This window comes from Coturnix japonica, chromosome 13 (genome assembly GCF_001577835.2).
Source record: "Coturnix japonica isolate 7356 chromosome 13, Coturnix japonica 2.1, whole genome shotgun sequence".
NCBI lineage: Eukaryota > Metazoa > Chordata > Aves > Galliformes > Phasianidae > Coturnix > Coturnix japonica.
Window position 1 is genome coordinate 6004598 of NC_029528.1, and position 26448 is coordinate 6031045.

The following is a 26448-nucleotide window of genomic DNA, read 5'->3' on the forward strand; positions in this document are numbered from 1 at the left end:
GCTTTTATCAACTGTTCTTCGATAACCTTGTGCTTAAAATCCCTGTGGTGGAAGAACCTTCTGTTAGCTCAGCAAGCAGCTTAGCCACTTAAAATGACAAATCTATTTTGCTGATGCGTCCTGCGTGACATTTTCCTGCCTCAGCTTCACCGATTCCCACTTAAACGATAGGAGAGCTGTTTGGTTAAGCAGTAGCTCCCCCTCCTGGTTCAAGCAATTCCAAGTTAGTGAGAACAACTCAACGGGTCAATGCATCTCTTGATACAACTAACTCCCTCCTTTTACCTGCTGCTGTTGAGTCATTTTGCTTCTAGAAGTTGCTGAGGCTCTTTGCAGCCTTGTTCTTTCAGAAAGAAATCATGTTACGATGGAAAAAAGCTCCAGTAAGCTGTAAGAATGGCCAGAACAGTTCAGGACTGCGGGATCTAGGATCACTTTTGACACTTGAAGAAGAGAGAACTTGTTACTACCTCAAATTTACCCTCGCTGTATTTAAAAGCTAACAAACAAAAACACAAAGCTGAGTCATGGTATGCAACAAACACCTGCTTTATCCAGCAAGTTCGATTTCTATTGTATTAGCAGTGACAAAAATAATTACTTTTAATGACATCTTACTAAATGCCCATTCCTGCTTGTAGAAGACTTTATTTAAAGAAGGGGAAATAAATTCACACTTTTCTTAAGTACAACACTGGTTTAAAGGTCAGACTACTTGAAGGAACCATTATTTTCTTCAGAGGGCAGCTGGTGCTCTTCTGCTGGAAGACAGCTGCTCAAAACTATTTTGCATGTAAATTCCAAGAGATTTCCTTAGCATAACTTCCAGCAAATAAAAGACGTATAAAACTCCTGTATAGAGTTTCAAGGCTGCAATCTACTACTTTTCAATTTCCTAATGTAATCTCATTAAGTAGCAGTTGATAACCGTGAATGTGTGGATATAAACCTGATTTGTTTGTAATATTATCCAAAACAGTAGTCATCAGTAACTGTATCTGTAGAAACAAGCCTTCACTTTGAAGAAAGAACAGTCTTGTTGTTAACTGGTGCTAAGTGATTGCAAGCAGCTCAGAGGAGGTGTGTCTGGTCTCAAAAGGTCACGTCAAGAACTTCCTGACAGCCTTTTCATAAACGTCAGCACTACCGTGTTTTCTAAGGAGATCCAATGCCTGTTGGTGTAATTCAGGAGGACACTGGGCTCCAAGGTGAAGGAGTACAAGGCAGCACTCCAGCACATCAGGGAACGGAAAGACCTGCATGCAAAAAAAAGAACAAAGAGTGAGTCCACTCTTTCAGTTAGAATTGTTTTACTACAAGACGTTCAAGCAGCTCCATCTAGAAACTGCTTTACAACATCTATTTGGGGAGATGGGATTTTTCCTCTTCTTCCAGGACATTAGCACACATTTAACCAAGTTGGCTCCTCTGTGCACTATCACCATAAATACTTATAGACTAGACAAGAGAAGGGATGATGCAGCCTAGAGATGTGATTTACAATCTCACACTGTGGTGTTTGAAGAGTTTCTAATTAATATAGGCCATTTTATAACTGACATTCGTGACTTCATTATCAAAACTGTTTCTGCATATGAAGTTACTGTACATAACAAGGGACTGCTCCTCGAACACATGGGAAAGATTCATACAAGATATCCCATTGAGTTGTCTCATGCAGAGACTTCACCTGCGTGCTCCAACTGCATGGAGAAAGTAATGCCTGAAGCAAGAATCCAACCCTGATGCCAGGTATTAACTTTCTCTATCAATTAAAATTGCTGTGGGATTAGTTCAGGGAAATGGAGGGTGATTCTGCCCACCTATATCAGCCAGCTTATATTTATGTTACTAGCACCTTTATCTTACAAATCTAGAGTGCAGCTGGGGCACAAAGAAAGTCACTGATCCTTCTGTATAAAAAAACCATAGTATATGACTAGCAAAAATGCTGAGTCCCAGCCTGAAGCAGTGATGGAGCACCTGGTGGAAGGCAGGGCCAGCTCAGGAGAGCTCAGGTGTATACAATGCTCCTGAGTGATTGGAAGGGGTGGAACCAGGATCCAGCCCTTCCCAAACCTCATTTAAGGGTTGGCAGTGGAAGCGAGGGGATTCTGCTGGAGATCCCTGCATACCTGAAGCCTTCCAAAGGTAAGTGATTTTTTTTTCCCTTTGTTTCTGTATCTACAGCTGCTGTGTTTGGGCTTCCCATTTGCTGCAGCCTAGGGCTTTGCCGCCCCATTATTACTACTGTACTTTCTATCAAGTTATAGCATTACAATGACTTACAAAAAGACTGTCTTCTTTCAGACTATACTACTTGTTTTGAGAACTTACCTTTAAGCTGTCTGGAAATTCTGCTAGTTTCTGCTTTGCTTCCAAGAGTTGCTTTGTTAGTTCAGGGAGGGTAATTGCTTCTTTTACTTCATCTTTACTGTTAAGAAAAGAGCATGTGTTGTAATTGTTTTGTTTGAATGACTGTGTAGCCTCCCTGCTATAATCAAACCCACCTATCAAAAAGTCATTCAGTTGCAATAAGTTCACACACACAGTAACGCCTTACGGAAATGCAAGACTTCTTAGGCCTACATTTGGTGTCCTGGAGTGATCAGCATGAGATTAGAAGTAATGTGAACTAAGTCAGAAATCCACTGTGCAAACATAAACTAAAGGGCAACACTTTTCAATCCATCTCATGTTCTAACGCTTACCACTTGATCTGGCTGCTGTCAGAGCATGGTTCGTCCGGTTCTTTCTCTGAACTCTGCTGCATATTGTTCTCATGGATACTTCCATTTGTGCTTTCCTGGAGAGTATTCCTCTGCTGCTGATGCCGGTGGATCATGTCGGCTAAAATCTTCTGGACCTCAGCTATATCTCTCTGTGTGTTCTGTAAAGCAGCGATCGCTTCTGAAAGAAGCACTTTGCAGCCATTCAGTTTTGACTGTCTGTCTGCCAAACCGACTGAGTTAGTTTCTGAGTCACTTTCTGTCTTGCATCTATTACATTCAGTTGTACTGCTGAGGTTTTCATCCAGCTCAACTGCAGTTTGATCAGGAGTTTCTTCAGGAGAGGAGTGATCAGGAACGCAACTCTGCTCAAGAGCTGTCTGCTCAGTGGGGCAAAACGCAGGATCCAAACCAGCCTTTTGGATGGCAGGAGAGCCTTTGGGTGGGTTCCACCACAGATCATACAGCAGCCCGTAAGCCACAAAGCCCTCTAAACTTCTGCAAGCAGCTATGCTTTGAGAATTTGTGCTGTCCAGTTTGTCTCTCAGGTTCTCACAGCCTAATAATAAAAAATGATATGCATTATAAGGATTTCCAAATAAAAAAAAGACAAGATTTAATAACTGAATAGCTGTCCAGGAGACCCATCGAAGAGATTTACTCGGATGCCAGCAGAGCAATGCTGGACGCAGAAAAGCAAAAGCAGGCATCTTCTTAAATACAGAACTCCCTTCTAGCTAGCATGAGACTGCATGTTCTTATCATCTATAGCAAACTCCCTTGTGTCCTAAATCACAAATTAGGATATTCACATGATCAAGAGCTACAGGTGAATGCACTGCATAGTCTGAAGAACAAACAGAAGAACAATGGATGTAATGAAAATAGCTCTGCTGATGAGGAAGATTCTTCTCTTTGTCATTGCCAGGAGACGTACAAGAAGAGACTTACCTTCAGGAAGGAAGATATTGCAAATTTCTTGCATCAGAGTAAAATTGCCAGCATCGTAACTACGAGCCACAGCACCAAGAATACTTTTCACTGCCTCATCCCAGGCAGCAGCCTGATAGCTCAGTGCTGCCAGTGTCAGGTCATGGCAGATATAGAAAAGCACCTAGGGGAAGCAGCAGAGAGCACAGTTAATAGTTTTACTGCTAAGTATGAATGACTTGCTGGTTAAAAGTATTACAGAAAAGTCCAGAAGTACTCCTTTATATAAGAGATCAGAGTATCTTTACATGACTTGTCACTGTAATTATCAGCAACTGTGCTTGCCTCTGTCCTCTTAAGTGGCTGAGAAGTACCAATGGTCAGTGACTTCATGAGGTCTGAGAGAAGAGCTGCAAAAGCATCAGTCTATGACCAGACCTGGACTCTATGATATTTTTAACAAGCATCCTGGCCTCTCCTGACAGTCTTAAACAAAAAGGTGTTGGGGGAAGCTGTCCCAGTTGTCTTATCATTAACTCTCCCAGACTGAAGCCTCATCGTGTAGCAGAAAGCAGTCTCCTGGAAACAGCTCACAGGACACTACAAAGTGGCTGTGTGGCTGCACATGCCATAGGGAGGCTTGGTGTGTGTACAGACTTAATTACCTGCTTTGGGTGAGTGTTGCTGGTAGAAGGAGGATGCTCAATGCTGCGCAGTTGCTCTCGTGCACACGTGGCTTTTTCAGTGGTGTCCATGCCCAGTACCTTCTGCCACACTTCTATCACCATGTCAAAAAAGGAGACATTTCTGTTCAGCTCCCAGTTGTGGTAACAGGGAGGCACAGGGCTCCTTCGGTTACAGGGATTTCTTTCACTGAGGCACTTACAAAGCAGTTCGTTGAGGCAGAAAACAAGTCTTTGCCCCTTTAACAAGAGAAGAAAAAAAGAGCATTGAGCTGAAAAATAATCTCTTGCTGACTATGCCAAGTGGACAAATTAAAAACATGGCTCGTAGCAGATTGCTGGTGACAGCATACTTCACTACTATAGCTCTAAAGGTAAAATACTGGCAGAGACTCTCTAAGGTCAGAAGAAAACATCAAAACAGGCTAAGGCAATGTTCTGCTTCTTAGAAATTCCTGGACTAAGCCTCAGATGGATATACACGTTTGTTCATTTAATGTAAACAACAAACACTCTTCTACCTTTCTTATTATGATCAGTATTATGTACAAAAAAAGACATCTGCATTATGTAATTAACAAAAAGAAACATAACAAACTAAACCAAAGCAAATACAAGCAGAAAATCCTTCTGAACTGCCTCTCTTATGGATGTAACATGCATAGAGCATATATGCCTCCTTATCACAGGCCCCTTTTCTCCGTAAAGACACATGGATTTTTGAAGTGTCATTGCAATAAACTTCTAGGAAAAAATATTTTGAGGCAAAACAAGCTCAGGGCTACCAGTGGATTGTTAATACACAGGAAGAGGTGTAAAGTTTGAGTTTAACCTGGAGAGAGACAGTGCTAAAATAAAGCAGAAAGGAAAGAACAGGACTCACAAATAAGGTTTTCTGGTGCTGAAGGACTTCCTGTGCTCCAACCCAGTTCCTGGATAACAGCATTTCTTGGGCACATCGGAAAGACAAACTTGCTGACAATTCCTCCTCTCCGGATATCAGAGCAAGCTCAGCAGCAGTTTTAAGGGATGCCGCATCCCCCTTCTTTGCCAGCACTTTAACTGCATCATAGGGTGAGGAAGCACCCAGATAACTGAAAAGAGAAAAAAGCAAACTGACTAGATCACAAAGCCTAAAAGTATGGAATGAAACTTCAGGTGGTACGTACACCATGCATGGCTTATGAGAGTAGTACAAATAGATTCAAGAGACAAAAATCAGTGCCTCTGTCTGGATTTCAGCTGAATCCTTTTCAGAAGTGTGAAAACTCCAAAAATGCCTGAGACAAATCCATCATCAAGCAAAGCCAGTATGCTATTATTCCAGATCAAAATATCCAAAATGTCATTAGTAACTCTGGTAATCACAGATGTGAAGCCCTCAATTCTGTCTTCTTACTGGTAACACTTACCATTTGGCAGCCATGGAATAATGACCATCTTTCTCCAACACAGCTGCCCAGCTGGTGTAGAGATCCTTCAGAATGGGATCTTCTGGACGTAACCTGGCCTTAGCAATTACAATTGCTTCCCTAATGCACACGAGAGAAACCAGACAGAAGATTGTGTTAAAAATACACAAATACCTTCTTTCATAAAGGAATCATCTCTTATATTTAAAAAGAAGCTACCTCAAGTATTTTATGGGGGGAAAAAAAAAGTCTGAACAAATATGCAACAACCTGTAAAAATTATTCACTTTCAGGAGTTCGACAGCTTCATACACTTTATGAATGGACAGGAGATGGGAGGCAGCCTTCACATATTGCTCCTGGAAACACAGCTGCTTTGCAAAGGCTTCTACTGTCCAAACCCAAGCCTGATATCCAACTGCAAAAGAGAAAGCAATACAATTAAAGGCAAAAAAATTTAAAACAGCAAGAATTCCTGGTTTCTTCAGCATGCACTTCTTCTCTGCCCCCTCTTAGGTACTTCTTTCATCTCTCTAATGCAAGCTACTTGAGGCAATAGAACAGGACAAAGCTTGGACCTGAACACAACTGTAGGACTTCACTAGCAGTACAATAATTTGAAAGTACATATAAACCAACAGCAAGCCAGGACTGCTACATACTACAAAGCACCATCTTTGCCCTTGGAAGTACAGCTTGCTTCTCTGAAAAGTCCCAGAGGAAATCACTTTATTTTCTGCTGGACTAATCTAAGGATGCTTGTGGGAACATCCAGGCTTTGTTATAAATAGGATTTGTTTTGTGTCCAATCCAGAAGTCATGAGTTTTCAACCTAGAGCAACGGGGTGAAATTGGGCAGCTAATTCCATCTGCTTATGTATTACGTGAGCAAACATACCCATGGGTGAGAATGCAACCAGCTGGTCTGTCAGTTCTCCCCTCTCAGCAGCTGCCTGGAGTACACCCTTCATGTCTCCTTTCCACAACATAAGCTGCTGAAACAGCTCCGGATGTCCATTCTCCAAGTGGTATTTTCCTGTTTGAAGTAAAGAAGCCTCCTAGTTATCTAGCAGCATGAGCGCACTAGCATTATTTGACACAGTAAAATACCTTGACAGAAACGTTTGTATCTGAAAGCTGTAAAAACTGTTCGGGAAAAGTAAGCCTTCTGTTTTCTTTGAACAGACCTGCATTCTTAATCCTGCACTTAAATATGCAGTAGGAGTTTTCTCCTTGAATATCACAGTGACAATGGATGTATTGCCAAACTGGGCTCCTTATTCTACTTGCCTTCCATATCAATCATGTTGTGCAGAGAAGCTCTGTCTGTGAACAGCCCCAAGTGGATGCGATCCTGGAGGTCAGAGGACACATCTTCATTATGATCTAACACAGATAAAGAGAAAGAACATTTAGGATTCGGTACAACATGGAAAACGAGGATGTGCCAAGTCAGTATGCTGCACTGCTGTACTTGTTATTGCAAATATTTCTGTCTTTTGCTTTCTTTACATTTAAGAAGCTTGCACATTTGCAGACTGTCACTCAGAACTTACATCTGAGGTTGAACAGAAGAATTTTGTGTGTGCAGGACATTCACTTCAAATCAAATATAGGAAATTCCTTTGGAATGCTCTGAATCTAAAGAAAAATACTGTGATGATAAAAACATCTTCCTGATGACTTATTTTCCCTTTCACCTTTTGAAGGTGATAAAAACCCAAGCTATATAAATTTTACCCTATCTCTGTAATTCAAAATCCTAAACAAAACCTGTCTGGAGTGTCTACAGAGTGCCACAGCACTACAGGAGAAGTTACAGTAGATCACCATTTCCAAAGCTTAATGCTAAGTTGTCCAGATCAAGGCCTTGGATTTGTGACATGCTTCTGAATACTTCAGAGCACCTTCCCTCTAAGTATTTTACCCAGCTGATCAGAGAGGGGAAGCTGCAGTTTAAGACTGATACCTTTGGTTTTCAGACACGTAGCCAGCTTCAAACAATCCTGATGCAATTCATCTTTTGATCTGTGATCCATGGATGTACTGAAAGGTAAAAGTGAGCGAGGTTTCCTCTTCTTTAGAGAGGCATCAGGAGCTGAAAAATCAATACAAATACAAATCATTCACTGTGGCACAAAGAGCAGAGCTCTGATATATGCAAAAAAAATAAACAAAAACCAACCTACCTGTTCTTCACAGAGGAAAATAAAAAACATACTCAACTACCCACATCCCTGTTATGACAGTGCTAACTTTCAAATACTGATTGCTTTGCTTATTTTTCTGCCAAGTCTGCCTGGACTAAAACTAGCAACTAGAAGGCACCATCTCTGCCCCCATTAAACAATTGTTCAATTGACCTGGCAAGCAGGGCAAATACAAGAACATTTAAGAGATTTGAAGAGCATTCTTCTCTTTCTCCCCCACTCACTAATAAGGGAAGATGCAGCCAAGCCTACATCAAGAATGAAGAACTCTCTTTTGATACAGGACTGGTGCAAGTATCTGAAACTGTACCAACCTGCTTTCTCTTTAGGTGGATCCTTTTTCACAGGAGTGGCTTTCAGGGTTACAAAAGGCTTTGATGAGCTGAATGAAGAGTAATCATATGCAGATAAAGATGTATCCTTGGACACTGCAGTTAAGCAATTACGAAGTGATTAAGAAAGGATAAACAATACATGGAAAAGCCCACAGCAAAATAACTGACATTAATATTCTGCAACAATAATTTCAAATTATACAGAAAGCAAGCTTTGCTTTGTCATATAACTTAATAGGTTTCCAGAAAAAGGAAATAATAAGAAAACATTACAGAACTGTCAAAAAACTACCAAAGATGGCAGAAGACATTAATGACGGTCTATCAGTATATTAAGATTTATCACCATAAATCAGCAGTGATATAAAATGACACTGTTTCAAGGCAAACGGTTAATGTTGCTTGTTAGTCCAGAATCTCTTGTTTGGAACTAGTTGTCTTTAAATAAGTTTATAAAGTTATGAAAGGTGTTTTGGAATCATACTTCCTTAAAGCAGGCTATTTCAATAAAACTGTATTAGAAGAAAATCCCGCATAAAGATGTTAGGCTTTGTGATGCTCCGGAGACTAAGCAGTCTGGGAGCCACTAAACTAAGACAATTAAATTATTACCAGCCATGGAATCTTTATCGGACAATTCTGTCTCCTGAGCTGCTTTTTCTCCTTCATGGTCAGACACTCCGTTTTCCTCCAGCAATGTATCCTTCATGCTCTCATCCCCATTCACGGCATCACTTAGATCCTGCTTGGCTGGATTCTTTCCTACAGGCTTTTTCTTCTTCTTGGCTTTTACTTTTGGTTGGATACTTCTTTTTTTCTCCAGCTCTATACTTTTTTTGCCTATAAAAGGTCACAGAAAAGTTACTCTGTTATTACGTGTAGAGATTTTTGGGGTATAAACTGTTTGCCTCTCAAGATCGACACTGAGTTTGCAAATAAGAATACGATTGAATTTAAACTTAGACAACATTTATCCCTAAAGGGGAAGCAGGCAGAATTGAATTCAGCATAAAAGCTTTACTGTCATTTCAACATGACAACCCTCTTCTTTCCTAGCTCCCAGATCAACCTTCAGGAAAGGATCATTGAATATACTTACCCTGAGGGGGCCGTGTATGCTCCTGCTTTGAGATGAGCCACTTGTGAACAGAGAAATCATCAGCTCCAGTATAAATAGAATCTGAGTCCACTGGTGACCACTGGACACACAGCAGCCGGCCCTGGTGCCCTCGGTAGTTGCAGAGTGGCTCTTCCTTCATAACATCCCATACCTTATGATCAAGAAAGAAACTTTATTACTTAATCTCCTCCAGGTGTGAAACTCTATGCTTCCTGTTTAGCAATTTACATTTGTAGGAGCTTGTCTTCTATTGAGTTTGCAGAGCTATTTCAATAACAAGCAAGCAGACGGAGAAAACTCAGAAAGCTTTCTTTGTATGTACCAATAAGCCAGCTTAATGTCTTTCTTAAGAATCCAAAAATGCTACTGGACTTACAAATCAAACTGCAAGGCACAAAACCATACTTACTGCTCAGCTTCCCTCTGTTCATTCCCTCTGTTCATTCATTCAACCTAAAAGTGTTCTTTGCAATATTCTCATTTGTGCAGTGTGTTGGAAAAGCAGGAATAAGCCAAAAGAAAAAAGTATACCTCTGTATCAGGTATCCAGTGTGAGATTGTTGCCAAGGGTAAATATGCAGTAGTTAAGCAGCTGAACTCAGAAAAGCTTTCTTGTTCAGTTGGCTTGCTTTTAAAATACTGCAGAAAGGATGACTTGAAATTAAAAGAAATACTCTTCTGAGTGGTTGTAGAGAAGTACCTGTGCAGTGCCATCATAGCAAGCTGATACCAATCTTCCCTCGTGGTGGGGGCTCCAAGAAAGGCTTGTGACTTTTGCTGTGTGTCCCGCCAGAGTTCGAAAAGGTTCTGTTATTGTCAAAGGACTTTCTGAAGTGCTCTCTGAAAGAAGAAATAAAAGGATAAGCTACGGCTAGCAATGCAAACCAAGAGGAAAGCAAAACAAGATGCCAAGACATGGGATAGAATCTGCAAACCATTACCTACAACACTCTTCAGATTATGCACATAGATAACGGCATTGACTGAGCCTGAAGCAATCAAGTAACTCAACTCTGGATCACTCCCATGCTCATGATGCCATCGGATAGCATTAATCAATTTGTGATGCTGCTGGATAGTGCAGAGCAACTTCAAGCTCGGAGCCTGAAATATTTCAATTGACCTGAAATGCAAGAATAACAGTGTTAGAAATACTCCAGTCAGTGAAAATGTGATTTTGTTTTTCTTGTCCTGAATGATGGTCTATGAAACGAAATGAGATTTTCTGTTCTGGATCCAAGTCGCATTCCAATTTAGTACTTAGAGAAAGTGTATTTCAGCTGTGTGTAGATCCTTGAAAAAATGATGTAATGTGATATAGATCCTCCATGCCAAGAGCAACTTAATGAAATACCAGCAAAGAATATTGTATTATCACAATTCAGATACATAGGCAATGAAAGTTAAGAACCAAACCAGGACAACAAAAAGTACTTTTGCATCAAAACACTGACTCCTGTAGGTTAAGGCTGTGTATGCACCAATCCTGACAACGAAACATACCCATCTTCATTGCCAAGGGCCAAGAGTTTACCATCTGGTTTCCAGCTGATCTCTGTATGTGCAGGTAGTTTGTGCTGTGGAGAGAAGATGCAGCTATTACCAGCCATCACACAAACTCTTAGGTCTCTCTTGAATACATCAACAGAACACAACTGGCAACTAGGAATTACAATTAGTCTGCAAAACAAAAGCCACCCAAGTGTCTGCTGCATTTTGTAGTAGTGACATAAGTTTGGGCAATTGAGGACTGAATGAACTGCAAGATGATGGAAGAATCACTGGCTACATCCAGCGCAGTGGAACGTGTCAAATGAAATGTCTTGATTCCAAAAGGACCTTGTTGTTCCACCTCCTTATGCTCCTTAGTAAGTTCTGCATGTTCCAAGAAACTTCAAAAGCCTACAACTATGGGCTACAGAACTATAACCACAAATCCATAGAAAAAGGCAAGAATCATACTCACTTTAATTGAATTAGTGTCTCTGATGGTTTTGTTGATGTCATTTGCCTCTCCACTAAGTTTCCAAGGGTTGTGTTGAAAAACAATACCTTCTCCAGCACAACTATATAAAGTTACAGAGGGATGTTCACCTTCTTCTCCTACTCAACAGAGGAAAAAAAAATCTAAGTATACTATGCTCTTCGTCAGTCTTAGGAAAAGCAATTATTCTTACTATAAATCAAAACAGTATTTTAAAATGCTGTATGTATGCTTTGATTCTCTGAGATCTGGCAGCAAGAAATTCTCAAAATACAATTCCCTAAAAGGACCCCTCATTCATTCTCCATAGCACAATTGCTGCACACATTAAAACTCCCTTTAAATCCTGGCCAATAAACCCCCCCAGGTTGCATAAAAGACAAATGGAGCTGTTCTGTTTAGTTTTAATGACAGAAAAACAGTTAGAGCTAAATAATCTGTACTTGATCCTAACCAATTATTGTGGAGAGCCTACATAGCTATTTCAGCGCATTACAAACATGTAACTATGTGGTGTTGTGCTCTACTCCCATCCACTTCCCGAACCTTTCAAAATACAGAACAGATTATTTTGCTCCCTTGGCAAAACTGTTACCAGTTTCTCAGGCAGAACGCATCCTTAGTGGATAGAAAGGACTGCTACCAAGCAGATGGAGCTCACATCCATAAGGAAGGGAAGCACACCAACTTTGTGGCATCTGTGTGCTCTGTATGGATTTCTACTTTGTAACAAGACATTATAACACTCACCAGAAGATAGTGGAGGAGTTGGAGGTCCCCAGGCTAATGTGTATACAGTCTTCTTGTGGTAAGTACTGGAGATCTGTGGGGGCTTATTCTTAGCACTGTGCAGGAAGGTAAGGAAACAGGAGTAGTCTGATTGCAGCAAGGGGAAATACAGAATAAAACCCCTAACAAAACCAAACTGAAACTAAACCAAATCCAAAACAAGCAAAAAAAAAAAAAAACCCAAAATTCAAACTAATGTATTTCCAGTAGTGAAAACAGACGACAGGTGCTTCAAAATACTAAAGCAATGGCTCAGCCAAGCCTTTGATGCTTCCTGTAGAACACTACTAAAATCAGAACAAAACTGTCCTAATGAATTGCATCTGCATGTTGCTCATTTTATGGAACTTTTTCTGGCTTAACTCATCCTTGACTGATGACTTCCAACAGGTGACTGTTACACAATTTGAGTAAGGTTTCTTTAAGAGCTGCCAGTCACAAGGAACAGATGAAAAGATACACTTAAAATACATCTGACTACTTTAAATTTAACTTTTAACAAATATCAAATGTAAACCTCAGGAAAGACCACGTCATCTATGTGTGCTGCCATACCAGCAAGATCGAATACTAATGAATCTGAAAACTACTTTCTTACCTGCTGGATAAGGCATCAAATATGCCAACCTTTCCATCCTCTGTTCCAAAAGCCAAACAACCTTCTTTAGTTGGATGCCATGCTAACTGCAAGAAAAGTACAAAGAGCCCCATAATGACAAAAGGAATTGACAATTTATTTTTAAATAATAAACAACAGGTTAAGCACTGAAATCAAAAGCACTGTCCCTTATATTCACCATGCTAACTACAGCAACTCAATTTAACCACATTGTGATGTGAATCAAGGACTCTTCCCTTAACAGTTACTGGGACAAGAGGAAAGGAACTGAAATCATTGAAATGCTACCTGACTGCTACATTACAACATAGAGTCATACTTTTGGTGTGATCAACTAACATGTTGTAATGCTGCCATCGTTTACTAGATGTTAGTATTTAGCCAATTGCTGTTCAAATTCAAACTGAAGGCATCAGTGCCAGTTTTTCTACATGTTAAACTTCCTAGCAAACAAAAGGAAACTGTGGATGACACAAGGAATGATCACAGTTGTTTACAAAACCAAGAAAGTGAGGCAATAACCACCTAAACTTCAGCTGATTTTCAGTATGTGTACTGTAAATACCTACTGTTCTAAAAATGTCTAAAATGCTGATCAATTCTAAAATTTATATCATGCAAATTGAGAGCAGAAGTAACAACTCGGCATTATAGGATTTAGTTAGGAAAAAACCTTCTTCAGTGTGAGAGAAAAACATTCCTCAAAGAGAAAAATGGAGTGAGAAAAGAGACAAGAAAAAAGGGGAATGTAAAGCACACTTACTGCTGTAACCTTGGATTTTATGCTTTGCCAGTAGGTTTTCACATCATAGATGTTGCTCATAGACAAAGTATTCCAAACGCGGATCATGCTGTCTCCAACACCAATGGCAAGACAGCCTGGGTCCACAGGGGAGAAGGCGAGACTGTAGACAAATCCCCCAAGTGAAGGCATTGTCCAGCTACAATCTAGAGTTGATAGGTCCCAGCACTTTATCTAAAGAATATTTAAGGAACAACGAATGATAAAGTGACTGGTATGATGGGGGGGGAAAAACAAAGCACAAGTGAGAGGAAGACTCAGAGTATGCACGTGTCAGTATGAGTCAAAGACAGAGCTGTATTAACTGCAAGACTGCGATGGAACAGGGCTATGGTTTAATTATATGGTCCTCTTCTAAATTCAAAATAGGAGGCACTGTGCTGCCTGTAAAAATCAAAACCAAACCATAACAACCCTTCCTCCCCCCACAAAAAAGGCAGCTATTAAACGTTTGATTTTTCAAGTCCAGAGGGCATAACCATTCTGTCCTCCAAGGTAAAAGCTTGAGCTTACATGCTAACAAAGAAATGCACAACTTGTGCTCAGAAGAAATGTTGAGCCATGATGTTATAAAGGGCAGGGATAAGCCTGCTTTAGGAGAAAATGTGTGGTCATCAAAGTGCTAGTTTCACTCAGTCAAACTGAACTGCCGCTGCTATTTTGATGTTAATTTTAAAATGGGTTCTTACATCTCTGTCCATTGAAATGGAAAGAAGCAGCTCTTTGTCTTGATGCTTCAGGGAACACAAATTGAACACAATACGGGAGTGATTTTGCCCTTCTGAAGATCCCATTAGTGTCCACTTGCGTTTTCCAGGTTGAGTTAAATCCCAGTGTAGCAGTTCTCCTCTGTGAAACGTAAAGTGTGTATATTTCATTCTTCACTTCAAAAAAATCATATCAGCGCTCACGCACATACTGCAAGTGTGAGAGTAATACAGATAGACACACATGCACTACACGTCCCTCTACAGAGATAAAACTACCCTACAGATATCCATTCCTAATCACATTGGAAGTGGAAATGTCAACTGCTTCCATTAAATGGGCAAAAACCACAAATAGTACCATTAGCAGTCAGTATTCAGTTAGATTATTAAATGAATTGTGGGGCAAATAACAGCCTTCTAGAAGACTGAACTTCCCCTACACTCTTAGCCTGTCCTCTATCTTGCTATACTAGGAAGGGAGGAAGATGGGGGTGTCAGTGTTTCCTGCCAGTTGTTCTTTAAATATCAATGAATTAATGTACAATTAATTTTACTTGCTTTGTCTCCTACTTACCCAAAAGAGCTGGATACAATTTCTGTAGGACGACCACAAGGCCAGTGGACAGTGAGCCAAATGCGCTCTTTAACAGCAGGATCAACAGCTCCACCTCTTCTCTTTGTGGGTGGCAACTTCAGAGTCATTACACCTTTGGAAAAGAAAGGGATCGTCTCGACTTTGTACATCCAAATTCTCAGAAAAAAAGACCTGAGAATCTGAACTTTAAGTAGGCTCCCCACTATTTAAACTATTGAGTTAGCAAATGAAACCCACAGTTAGAAAGGAGCACTTCACCTATGTTGTTGTCTCACTCAAATGATTAATCTTACTTACTTCTGCCTCTAGTACAGCTCCATATCCGTATTGTCTGATCTTTGCTTCCTGAAGCCAAGTAACAACTTTTCTTCATGGCTGTATCTTGTTTCAGCTCCCCGTTTGGAACATCACCTTCTTCTGAAGGAAACACCATTGAAGTCTGTTATTATACTTTGGAATTCAAAGCTCTAAACGTTAATTGAAAATCTACTACTCTGGATCAGAAAATATTTTACTTGAACTAGTTACCTCTGATTAGCTACCTACTGACCTTACAGGGATAAGGAATTTAGTTCTCCACAGGGACATTCTCCTGAGCTAAGTATCACTTCACAAACTACGTATCACTTCTACGTACCTTGGAGCTCATCTTGCCAAGCAGGTAACCTTCCTTCTCCAGGTACAGGACACCAGGCCAGACAATGAATTTCATCATCGTGACCTCTTAACCGATGAAGAACTTCTTTTTTCCTGCTGATATCAATTATAACCACCATGCCATCCTTGTAGCTAAAAACAGAGATTTCAGTTAATGATAGATTGTTAAACCCTCACGGAATAACAACTAATCTGATTTGCAAGCTATTACCCAGGATCAGTGTCTCCACATTACAGAGAAGCCCAATCACAAGTGGCAATGAGACCAGTCAACTGGAGCTCAAGTGTAGCACTAGCACAAACACAGCTGCCTTCTGTTTGTGAAGTGCAACCAGGGAGTATATTTGGCTCCAAGAACAACACCAATTTATCAGCAATACAGTTTTCAGAGCCTTATAAAGTAATAGAGACTTTTATATAAGGAAAGCTGTTCCCTTTTCCACAAATAACTTTAATTCTCTCTCATCTCTTTTGAAAGGCTTTCATGTTCCTGCTTTGTTCAGTAGTCTTAGGTGTCCAAAGGACTGAAATGGCAGCTGTTGGTAAAGAGACAGTAAAGCTATGAAACTCTCTTCAGATGATGTAACCTGTAATGTGAGGAATGTTAATGAAATCTAATTTACAAGACACTTTGAGATGGAAGAACGGAAAGTAAAACGTAACACTTACCCAATAGCCACCAGGTTTTCATGATGAGGAGAACAAGTGAGACAAAAGATTGTCCGAGGCTCTGGGAAGAATTGCTGGCTGTCGTTTCTGCTGTGCCAGTAGCAAACAATTACCCCTTTTTCATCACCGGACACAATCAGATCTTTCACAAGGGGTGACCAGTGTAACGCTGTGATTGCATTCTGAAGAAAGGCAATTGAATACATGTAAAGCCATTGAGCACGCTTAGCCACTGAATTCATTTTGTGGGTTCTTTAAAGAACTGAAGCACAAAATAAAGCAAAGTGCATTTAGCAGTTGGCTCTTTTGGGATGGAAAACTTGCTCTAACAGCCTGCCTAGAGATCATCCTCAGAGGAAGGTGAGGCCCATAAGATGCCCCATTGTTGATGGTGCTCAAGGCCGTGGATGATGGCTGATATGGTGGGAGGTGTTTCTGCCCACAGAAGTGGGTTGGAACCAGATGGGCTTTGAAGTCACACAGTATCACGGTCTTGTGCAGGTTGGAAAGGACCTTAGAGATCATCGAAGTCCCTTCCAACTCAACCATTACACAGAATCACAGAATGACCCGGGTTGGAAGGGACCTCAAGGATCATGTAGTTCCAACCCCCCTGCCTAGCAGGGCCACCAAACATACACCTTTAACACTTTTACACTGGGATGATATGGAGAAGATCTGGCACCACACTTTCTACAATGAGCTGAGAGTAGCCCCTGAGGAGCACCCTGTGCTGCTCACAGAGGCTCCCCTGAACCCCAAAGCCAACCATTCTGACTGTATAGCACAGGATAACAAGCAACTAATCTACAAGCACTCCCTGTTCTAAACTGTTTGAGTTACCATTTATCTACCAGCATCCTGAGATGCACTAACTGGAAACACCAGGAGGCTGCAAAGCCAGCTGGGTGCGGCAGCAAGGAGGTGCTAACAGCATCCAGCATCCCATTACGATGCTGTAACGGCAGCGTACACCTCAGGCTATGGGAACAAGCAGCACCCAGCACCTCAAGCATCATCGCTCCGGTCCCACCTGGTGCAGGCCGTGCTCTCCCCTCTGCTCGAGCTCCACCGCGTCCCACAGCCTCACGCTGCCGTCGTCGGCTCCGCTGGCGCACAGGGCGCTGTGCTCGCGGTGCGGGCAGAAGGCGAAGGCGGCGATTCGCTCCGTGTGCCCGATCAGCTCCCCTGCACCGGGATAAGCCCCGTGAGAACGCCATTTCCAACGGGAGCTCGGCCGCTCCTATATAAACGCAGAGGGAGGAGGGGGGGTCGAGGCCGTACCGTGAAACGTCGGCGTAGCGGTGCTGACATCCAACACGCTGATCCGGTGCCTGGCGGCGAAGCCGAAGAGCCGCCCGTCGCCGCTGGTGTGGCTGCACCGGCTGCAGTACCAGTTGGGGGATGCGGGCAATACTCGCACCGCTGCCGCCATGCCTGCACGCCGCTCCCGCCGAGCACAGCGTCGCAAAGTGTCGCAAAAACAGGCAGTCTTCCCGCCTGGTTACACATGCGTAGGGAGCGGCCGCCGTAAAGCGAGGAGGGGAAGATGGCGGCGCGGTGTGCGGGAGGTGCTGGTGAGCGTGAGGGGATGAGAGCGGTGTCCCGCGAGTTTCACTCGCTTCTACCCGAGCTCACCTTGTTTCTTCCTTGCAGGTGGAGCCTGGATGCGGGGGATTCTCGGCTGGGCTCGGCCGGAGAGGTGAGTCCGGGGTTCTGCCGTCCTGCAGCAGGCCCGGAAAGCAAATGGGATCCTGGACTCCATCAGGAGAGGGGTGGTCAGCAGGGATAGGGAGGTGATTGTCCCTCTCTACTCGGCTCTTGTGAGGCCCCATCTGTTGTACTGTGTCCAGGTGTGGAGCCCTCAGTACAAGAAAGACATGGAGATTTTGGAAAGGGTCCAGAGGAGGGCCATGAAGATGATCAGGGGGCTGGAGCACCTCCCCTATGAGGACAGGCTGAGGGAGTTGGGTTTGTTCAGCCTGGAGAAGAGAAGGTTGCGGGGTGACCTCATTGCAGCCTTTCAGTACCTGAAGGGAACTTACTCCCAGGAGGGGAGTAAACTCTTCGAAAGGGCTGATAAAAGCAGGACTAGGGGAAATGGTTTTAAGTTAAAAGAGGGAAGATTTAGGTTGGATGTCAGGGGGAAGTTCTTTACTAGGAGAGTGGTTAGGCCCTGGAACAGGCTGCCCAGGGAGGTTGTGGATGCCCCGTCCTTGGAGGTGTTCAAGGCCAGGTTGGACAGGGCCCTGGGCAACCTGATCTAGTAAAGGTGTATGTTTGGTGGCCCTGCCAGGCAGGGGGGTTGGAACTACATGATCCTTGAGGTCCCTTCCAACCCGGATCATTCTGTGATTCTGTGGGTGTGGGCTGTGTGCGTTGGGCTGCTCCCCATCCTCCTCTGCGCTTGGGCTCTGTGTCTCTCATTGGGCCCCATTCTGTGCTTGGTTCAGAGTGCAGTAAGGTCATATCTCTTGTGCCCGACTCTCCTCGGTCCCTGCTCTCCTACAGCGACCAATCCTCTGCTCTGGAGGAGCAGCATGTTGGGGGGTGCTGGTCGTTGCCCGCTGCATCCCCAGTTCCAGAAGTGAAGCTGAGTGTGTGGTACTCAAAGTGCAGAGCTTTGGTCTCTGCTGGAGCCATTGGAGGTCAATCACAGAGCAGTGTCACTGAAGAAAGTGAAATAAAGCCATGTGATGTTCCTGTGTTACTGTCCTTCAGCTCAACTGAATTGCTTTCCCCGATCAGTTCTTCTATTCTGTGCGTCTCCCACCTGTTGTTTATGCATGCTTCTTCCTGTAAAGTTACATAGTAGAAAACTTATGTAAAAGAACCCCCTGGTTGTAAAGTATCAAAACTTCTTTTGCTTGTCCCCTTGTTTTTGCTGCAATGTGTATGTGTCCTTTTTCCTCTCTTGAAACTATGGTAAATAGAGTTCTCTGGATTGCCTTAAGATATAGAATGTAAGGTTCCTCAGTCTGTCAGGACTCGCATGTTCTGCTGATGCCTGGAAGGTAATGCGTATTATTATTACTCACAGCTATAAGGCTGTGAAACTGCAGGGTGATATTTGTGTCATGGCCAAATGTCATCCTGTGTTAATTGATGATATTATGTCTGGTGATGGTAGATGGTTGTTTTTGGTAAATAACAGGAAAAAAATGTGCCCAACACATTTATTTAGCATCCCGCTCCCTATTAGTATTGTTAGAGCTTTCTAAGGTGCACAGTGCTTTCCTGAAGTTGTTCGATGTGTTTTGTTTGCCAGACTTCTTAAAACGTTTTGCACAACGTGGCAACCCACACGGAGCTGTTAGAACCTCGTTAAAGCTCCATGTGTTTCATGTGGAACTTGTCGATTTCTTACCATTGTGGGCAGCTGCCTCTCACTGCTCTGCCTGGCCAGCAGGGGGCAAAATGCAGCTCTGTCTTTATGAATCTGAGTGAGCAAACTGACTGGGTTATAAAGTATATTACTTTATAATACGTATAAAGTATTATGATTGCTGTCGGCTGTCTTGCATTGTTTCCCTTGTGTTTTCAAAGTTGAGATTATTTCCCCTTTCAAATTTCAGACACGATAAATGCTTATGTGCTTTTGATGCTTTTATTCTTCACTCTCAGTTCCTTAAAAAGCTACAAATTATTGCTGTTAGAACATTTGCTTTTAGAATTTAAATGAGTATTGCTCAGTCTTGGCAAAATGACAAGGCATGAATTCCTTATGCAAGTAATGAACCACACCCAAGAGGAGAGAAATGATGGTGTCTGTGTGACAGTCAGAGGACACTGTGGAATCTGATGCTCTATGAACGTAACTTGAGCTCCTTGGCATGCCTTAGGAAGCCTAAAGCTTTTTGTTAAATTAAAAAGCCTTTCAATGTAAACTATGAAGGACTTCAACAGTGTTACTTGAAAAGTAGTCAAATGTGTCAGCTCTCTTTATGAAGGCAAGCGTGTTCAGTTTTTTCAGATAGTCTGGACAGGGGCAAAGAACTTTTCTGTTCACAGCAGTGACTGTGGCGTTGTCTTGCAGGTGGTTTGCAGCTGGAAGTGTTTTCCCGCTCTCATGTATCCACACAAGTACATCCCTGCAAAAACTTGGGAAGTGGGAGAAAAAGAACAGGATTGTGTACCCTCCTCAGCTGCCTGGAGAGCCTCGAAGACCAGCTGTAAGCACACACATGCATGTTTCTTTACATGTTTGTGTTTAGCAGTTTCAAAACAGGTTGTCTCTGGATGACTCCACAGGGCACGAGTCTGGTTGTTTTCTTGTTGATTATTTAAGATTTTATTCTGTTTCACATATTGAAATTGTAGGAGTTAACATCACTTTGGCTGTTCTCCATTTCTAACTGAGTTAAAACCTGAAGCTGCTCTGTGGCTCAATGTGCTGCAAACTGCAAAGGTGCCATCCTCTGCTTGTAGAATTCTCTGAACTACAAAGAGATGAAAGTTACCAAGAATGTGTCCTTATACACTCGTGCTGTTCATACAGCAGTAGGTAACTTGCAAAGAAGACAGCTGGGTTGTTTCTTCTGCATACAGCTATACATGTAACTTTCATTTAGCGGTGGAAATAATGGTGTCTGTTTAAAAAGCATGCACTCTATTTAAATTCCTTGATTTTTCTGCTTTATAGGAGTCTTAGGTCTCCTACTCTGTTGCCTCCCTCTTAATGGGCTGTTCATAGGTTGCCTACTCTCATAATGGTTGCCTCATTTGTTTGACATGGGTGAGAGATTGTAAAGTTGTGTGGGGACAGACAAGGGAGTCAGGTAAAGAATGTGATGGCAGAAGTCTCATTTCCTTAAGAAATCATTTTGTAAACGCCGTGCAGTGGAATTGTTCTTCAGTCTGTTGCACAATAACTTGTGTTTACTAAACCATAAATTGAAGCAAAGAGCCTAAAATCAATGAAGGCCTGATAGCCATTCCAGACAAGCTTTGCAGGAGTCAGTTTAAGTAACACGATTGTTTTTAAAAGGTAGTCATAACAGATGGTACTAGGTTTTGATGACAGCAAGTTCATGGATGCTTCTCCCTGTCCCCTTTTCTTGATCACTTTATAACTGGGAAGTACAGATAAGTGTGAATAGAAGCAAGTTTTTGTTAATTTGATTCATTTGTGGACATTGAAGTGTTGTCTTTGGTCACTGAAGGAAGTAATCAATACTGTTTTCTCTACATCTTAACCTGAGAAAATTTTAGGTGGATTTTTCAATATTTCCTCATTCTTGAAAACTGATTGGATTTTCATTCTTTTAATAGTACTCGGGAAGTGATGTTTCGTGTCTTCTGGTAGAGGTGCTGCTCAGGAAAGTAAATTATTTGCATCTCACAAGAATCATTTTTTTTTTCCTGATGTGCTTTTGTGAGCCATTAGAATCCATCACCTCTATCAATACTGTGGCCTAGAATTAGAAATACATGCTGTGTAGTGTGCTGACACGTGCAATATATACATGAAGGCAGAGTTACCAACCAGCTCACTTAAATCAATTCTTCCCCTGTTTGTAAAAGATTCTGCGTCCTTCAGGTTTGTATCGATGTTCAATTTTACTAGCTGCTTTTGCTCTCTTGGTTTAGTTATAATGTTAAATGGCCCTTTGGAGACACCTCGTCATGCCAGTCAAACTCAAAACCCTCCTCAATTCTGAAGAGCTAATTAAATTCATTGGTGTCGAATTGCTATCCCAGCAAGATGGTGTGTCAGCGCAGTAATACCGTTAAGACTGAATGGGCATGTGGGTCTTTAGAATGCTTCAAAAGGTGGGGAGGATGGAAAAGAGAAGATTACAGAAAAAAAGACTGATTTTCAGGATCTCTGCTTATAAACTAATTCAATCCTTATGAGATTGTATTAAGGTTTACTGTTATTATACAGTATTAAAGTTTACAGTTTAAAATGGCAACAGTCTGCTTGACTTGGTGTGTACAAGGTATGAGTAGTAGGGAGAGCTGTTCTTTTATTCCTTGAAATCAAGTGCATTGCAGAGCAGACATAAGCTTTATTTTGTTCTTAAAGCAAAATTACTCATCCTCTCTTTTATGCACCTAGGAAATATATCACTGTCGGAGGGAAATAAAATACAGCAAAGATAAGATGTGGTATCTGGCAAAACTGGTAAGCAAAAGTGCTTATTTGTTCTGAATTTTAGAACAAAGTTTAATTGTTGTATTTGCTTTAAGAGTTCATATTCAACCAGAGTGTAGTCAGTATCTTTATGATAGAGGACTGAGGATGCAGTTATTTGTAGTTTGATTTAGCCACTTAATCTTAGTATGCTCTCAAATGCGTACCCAGGGATCTTTGGAGCAGAGTAATGTGCCATTTTTTCACTTTCAGAAATAAAATTTGAAAGAAAAAAAGTTGAATAATTTATCATTCAGCATTTAGCTGAGAAGAGCTGTACGTGTGATATTGCACTGAAGAAATGTCAGTTATGGAAGCTGAAGTCTTATTTGTTCTTTGTAACGACAAAATAATTTAAAGACTGTCTTCTGAAGAAGAGAAGTATTTCTAATTATATGAGTTAACTTTAACGCTTTAATTGCAGATTAAAGGAATGTCCATTGATCAAGCTCTTGCTCAGCTGGAATTTAACGATAAAAAGGGTGCAAAGGTAATCAAAGAGGTATGCAGAAGCACTCTCTAACAAACCCAGTTTCAAGAAAGCATTCCAAATGTCTGATAATGTTGATTTTAAATGTTCCTGGTAAGCCTGTGAGAACCCATTCAGACCACAGTCATGTAATGTTGTGATTTAAGGATACACAGAAGTAGCTTGTGCTGAATGTTCTAAATTTTTGATGATAACAAACAACTTGTGGGTACCTTTGCTGTAGCAATCTTTGGATTTAAGACTGTGGTAAATAATGCAGAATCTGTCATAAATAGCTGCTCTGTCAACGTGCTTCATTCCTTCAAAATCATAAATGATGAGGAATATCATCAGGGAAGGGATTGAGCTCTGCTAAAGCACAGAAATTTTTCATATGCAGTAATTTTTGGGAGTATCAAATTGTTTGCTTGGCCAAAGCATTGGTCTCTGGCATATTTGTGACTGAGTAGTATTAAGTTTTAGCTCAAAAACACTGAGTGGTGTAAGTTGATTTCTACCCATGTCCGTTTGTAGTCTGTTATCAAAAGCTCATACACTTACAGCTGCTGGTGGGAGCCATCTAACCCAAAAATGTAATGTGGTTGACCTGAAGTTTCGCGGTTTGTGTGCAGAGAACATAATTATATAAGTCTGTTTTTAATGATTTTGATGTCTCTGTGATACTTTTCTGTAATTGACTCAAACTTGCAAATTTCTTCATCTCATCCAGAGATAGGAAACAACATTGCTTCAATTCCTGCTCAGTGCTTCCATCTCTTTTTGTAACAGGTTCTCTTAGAGGCTCAGGAAATGGCAGTAAGGAATCACAACGTGGAGTTCAAATCAAATTTACATATAGGTAATTAATTTTTTTTATTTTAGTGCAGCAAAATGTCATTCTGCTCCATGAAAAGTTTATCCTTTTTAAGACTTTGTTACCTCAAATTGGCAGAAATGGATGAATGCAATTCTTAGTAAATATCTTCAGCAAAATATTATAGATATACTTTCTAAATTCACCTTTTTGGTGCTTCTGAAGTGTTAGTTTAACTCCGGGGTTTCCTCTGTAGAAATAATCTGCTGAATGCATTAGATGGAGGATAAAGGAATCATTAATTGAATTAGCTTCTCAGTTGCAATCATGGAAAAATCCACTGGTAAGACAGTGTTCCAGGTACATAGCAGTTTGTTCTGAGACTGACTGGTCTTCTCTCCTCCCCACCTGTTTTTCTTCAGCTGAGTCTCTGGCAGGCAAAGGCCACTATACAAAACGGATCCGTATCCATGGGAAAGGCATGTTTGGCATCATGAAAATCGTCAAGTGCCACTACTTTGTGAAGCTGGTGGAAGGTCCTCCTCCTCTTCCAGAGCCACGAAAGACTGGTTATGACCAAGCAAAAGAATATGTACAACAGCTGCGCAGTAGAACCCTTGTTCATACACTGTGATGGACTTATGTGACTGTATAGGTACTTCTTGTTTGACAAAGTCGTTATGTAAAATAATAAAAACATATTTTAGGTTTATTTTTGTTGCTGCTGGAGCTGGATGATGCATCAATGATTGTAGATTTATTTGTCAAGCCTAAGGTGTGCAGGAATGTTGGAAGAGCAGCAACAGATGCTACTTTTTGAGTTACTTGGACTATAGCTTTCAACTTCTCTGGGCCATCAAATCTAGAGGAAAGAATGCACTTAAAACTTGTTGGGAATTTTGTCTTGCAGTTCATGCAACTCTTTGTTATGTACATTCAGGTCCTTTATTGTACAATTGGCAGTCAGTTTGTGGGGTCAGGAGTTGGAGTTGCCAAAATTGGACACCTGAAAGTAGCTACAGCAGTGCAACATAACTGGCATCAATCTTGGATTATCAGGAAACAATTAATGATTTCTTTATCTGGGCTGTAATGCTACCTCCTTACTGTCACTGTTGTGCACCATAGGCACTTTGTCTGGGGGTGGGGAGAGGAAAAATCCAAGTTGAGATTGTGGCAGTGTCAGTAGATGGCATTGTTTAGTTTGTCAGGGAGGGACCTGGTAGTGAAAACCTGCAGTGCATTGAAACCGTTCTTAATTCTGACCATGGCATTAATAGACTGATATGTGTGTGAAGTTCATGCTGTTCTCTGTGGAAACTCAGTGTGAGTAGTGAAGAGTGAACTAATTACACTGTCTGGGAGCAAATAACTTCTGTAATGTTGAGGGGAGTAAAATACTGTATGGATTTAACATGGAATGGCTTGTTGCATGCATGAACCAGACTTCCAGTTCTCTGGAAAAAAATACATATATATATCCTATTTTTATTATTACTTTAATGCAGAGGGAAAAGTGGTGAAAAGGTCCTCGCTCTGTCATGTTTTCATCCAGATGGCCAGAGATCATGGACATTGGCATGAAAAGATCTGCTTCTTGTTTATGAAGATGTCTGATATTTAGACCCTTCCATTCTGAGATCATTAGAATGGATTGGATTGTTTACCTCATTTGGGTCTTTTTATCACACTGACTGAAAAGTGGCAACTTTTCTTGACTTTAATTTCATCAGTGCTTAAATGATGATAATGGGACAGTTCGTAAGGAAACAAATTATCTTTGCTGTCCTAATGGAAGTGGCATACAGCTGTTTCTTTTGGTTCCCGAAGAAATGCTAGAGTGTTAGGGGATTGTGAAGTTACACAAGTACATACATGGCTCCTACCACAAATGGTGCTTATTTGCCCTCTGTTCTTCCATGGTGTGCTTGCAGACTCAGTACTTGTTCTGATGGAGGGTTGTCAGTGATCTGGGAAAAGATTAAAGAATTGCAAGATAATCCTTACTTAACAACAGCACTCATGATTTAAGTGTGTAAAACCTGACTTCCAGATAACTTATCCTAGTACCTCATTCAGGAGAAATATGTAGATTTCCCTTCAAATCCCCTTTGGACCTCCAGACAAGATTGTATAATTGCTCTCGTTTTCTCTGAAAACTAGAAGTGAGAATGTGGCTGATGTCTTTTCCACCTTCATGATACAGCTGGTGGCACTGACACTTCTTTAAATGGCCTTCAGTCAAAAGGCAAGATGCTTGTGTTCTGTGGTGTGTAACATGTAGTGGATCTTTATGGTATTGGCCAAGGAAGATCCACATCCTTGGCTGTAACAGTACATTGGGAGGTCTGATGAGATACGGAGCTTCAACTGACTTGATTCCTCCCATTTGCTTATAGGAGGGTGGAAGTGTCTGAAGTGATTTATGGAGCCTGCCTGGATCTTGATCTCAGTACAATCCTAGTGATAAAGCTTTATACCATCAAGTTCTAAATATAAAATAAAATTGCTTTTTATTTATTCTGCTGTGCTTTCATGCTAATTAGTACATCTACACTTGTGAGATGGATTCAGAAGGAAAGTACTGTTAATTGCAACAAGTCTTTTGTGGAAGATGATTGTTTATTCCTGCGACCTCCAATAAAAGAACATTCTTAAATGAGCTGTCACCAGACAGGAGCGAGAGGCACCTAGGCCTCTACTTGATGCTAATTTTATTAATAGCATCTGGGGCACTGTAAACTCACCACTTGTGTACCTGTGTGCTGATGTTACAGAAACTGCA

General features: G+C 41.4%; 2 protein-coding genes and 1 long non-coding RNA gene across 5 annotated transcripts; 2 read left to right on the forward strand and 1 right to left on the reverse strand.

Moving 5' to 3' along the window:
• Nucleotides 1-533: 533 nt before the first annotated feature.
• On the reverse strand, nt 534-17708 carry GEMIN5 (gem nuclear organelle associated protein 5). Of its 3 annotated transcripts, none has more exons than XM_015875638.2 (28): nt 17529-17708; nt 17278-17432; nt 16245-16426; nt 15556-15707; nt 15216-15332; nt 14898-15030; nt 14303-14462; nt 13575-13787; nt 12791-12876; nt 12154-12248; nt 11386-11522; nt 10923-10996; nt 10361-10542; nt 10120-10259; nt 9399-9570; nt 8912-9139; nt 8279-8392; nt 7724-7852; nt 7045-7140; nt 6653-6790; nt 6025-6172; nt 5755-5874; nt 5226-5436; nt 4325-4582; nt 3681-3843; nt 2712-3288; nt 2338-2434; nt 534-1256 (listed from the first exon to the last, which is right to left on the reverse strand). In XM_015875638.2, the coding sequence occupies exons 1-28, from the start codon at nt 17677-17679 to the stop codon at nt 1101-1103; spliced, it is 4584 nt and encodes a 1527-aa protein (XP_015731124.1). In that variant the 5' UTR covers nt 17680-17708; the 3' UTR covers nt 534-1100. The 3 variants fall into 3 exon arrangements, with proteins under 3 accessions (XP_015731124.1, XP_015731123.1, XP_032303337.1); XM_015875637.2 differs by having other exon boundaries at nt 15216-15335; XM_032447446.1 differs by having other exon boundaries at nt 15216-15347.
• On the forward strand, nt 1256-12378 carry LOC116654052. Its single transcript, XR_004308914.1, has 2 exons — nt 1256-2151; nt 9356-12378. It is a non-coding gene; the product is annotated as an uncharacterized LOC116654052 (long non-coding RNA).
• Nucleotides 17709-17711: 3 nt separating the features above from the next.
• On the forward strand, nt 17712-26183 carry MRPL22 (mitochondrial ribosomal protein L22). The gene is made up of 7 exons (XM_015875657.2): nt 17712-17821; nt 17901-17946; nt 20281-20416; nt 22306-22371; nt 22805-22882; nt 23639-23708; nt 24086-26183. Exons 1-7 carry the CDS (start codon nt 17794-17796, stop codon nt 24295-24297), a joined length of 636 nt encoding a protein of 211 aa, XP_015731143.1. The 5' UTR covers nt 17712-17793; the 3' UTR covers nt 24298-26183.
• The last annotated feature ends 265 nt before the right edge of the window (nt 26184-26448 follow it).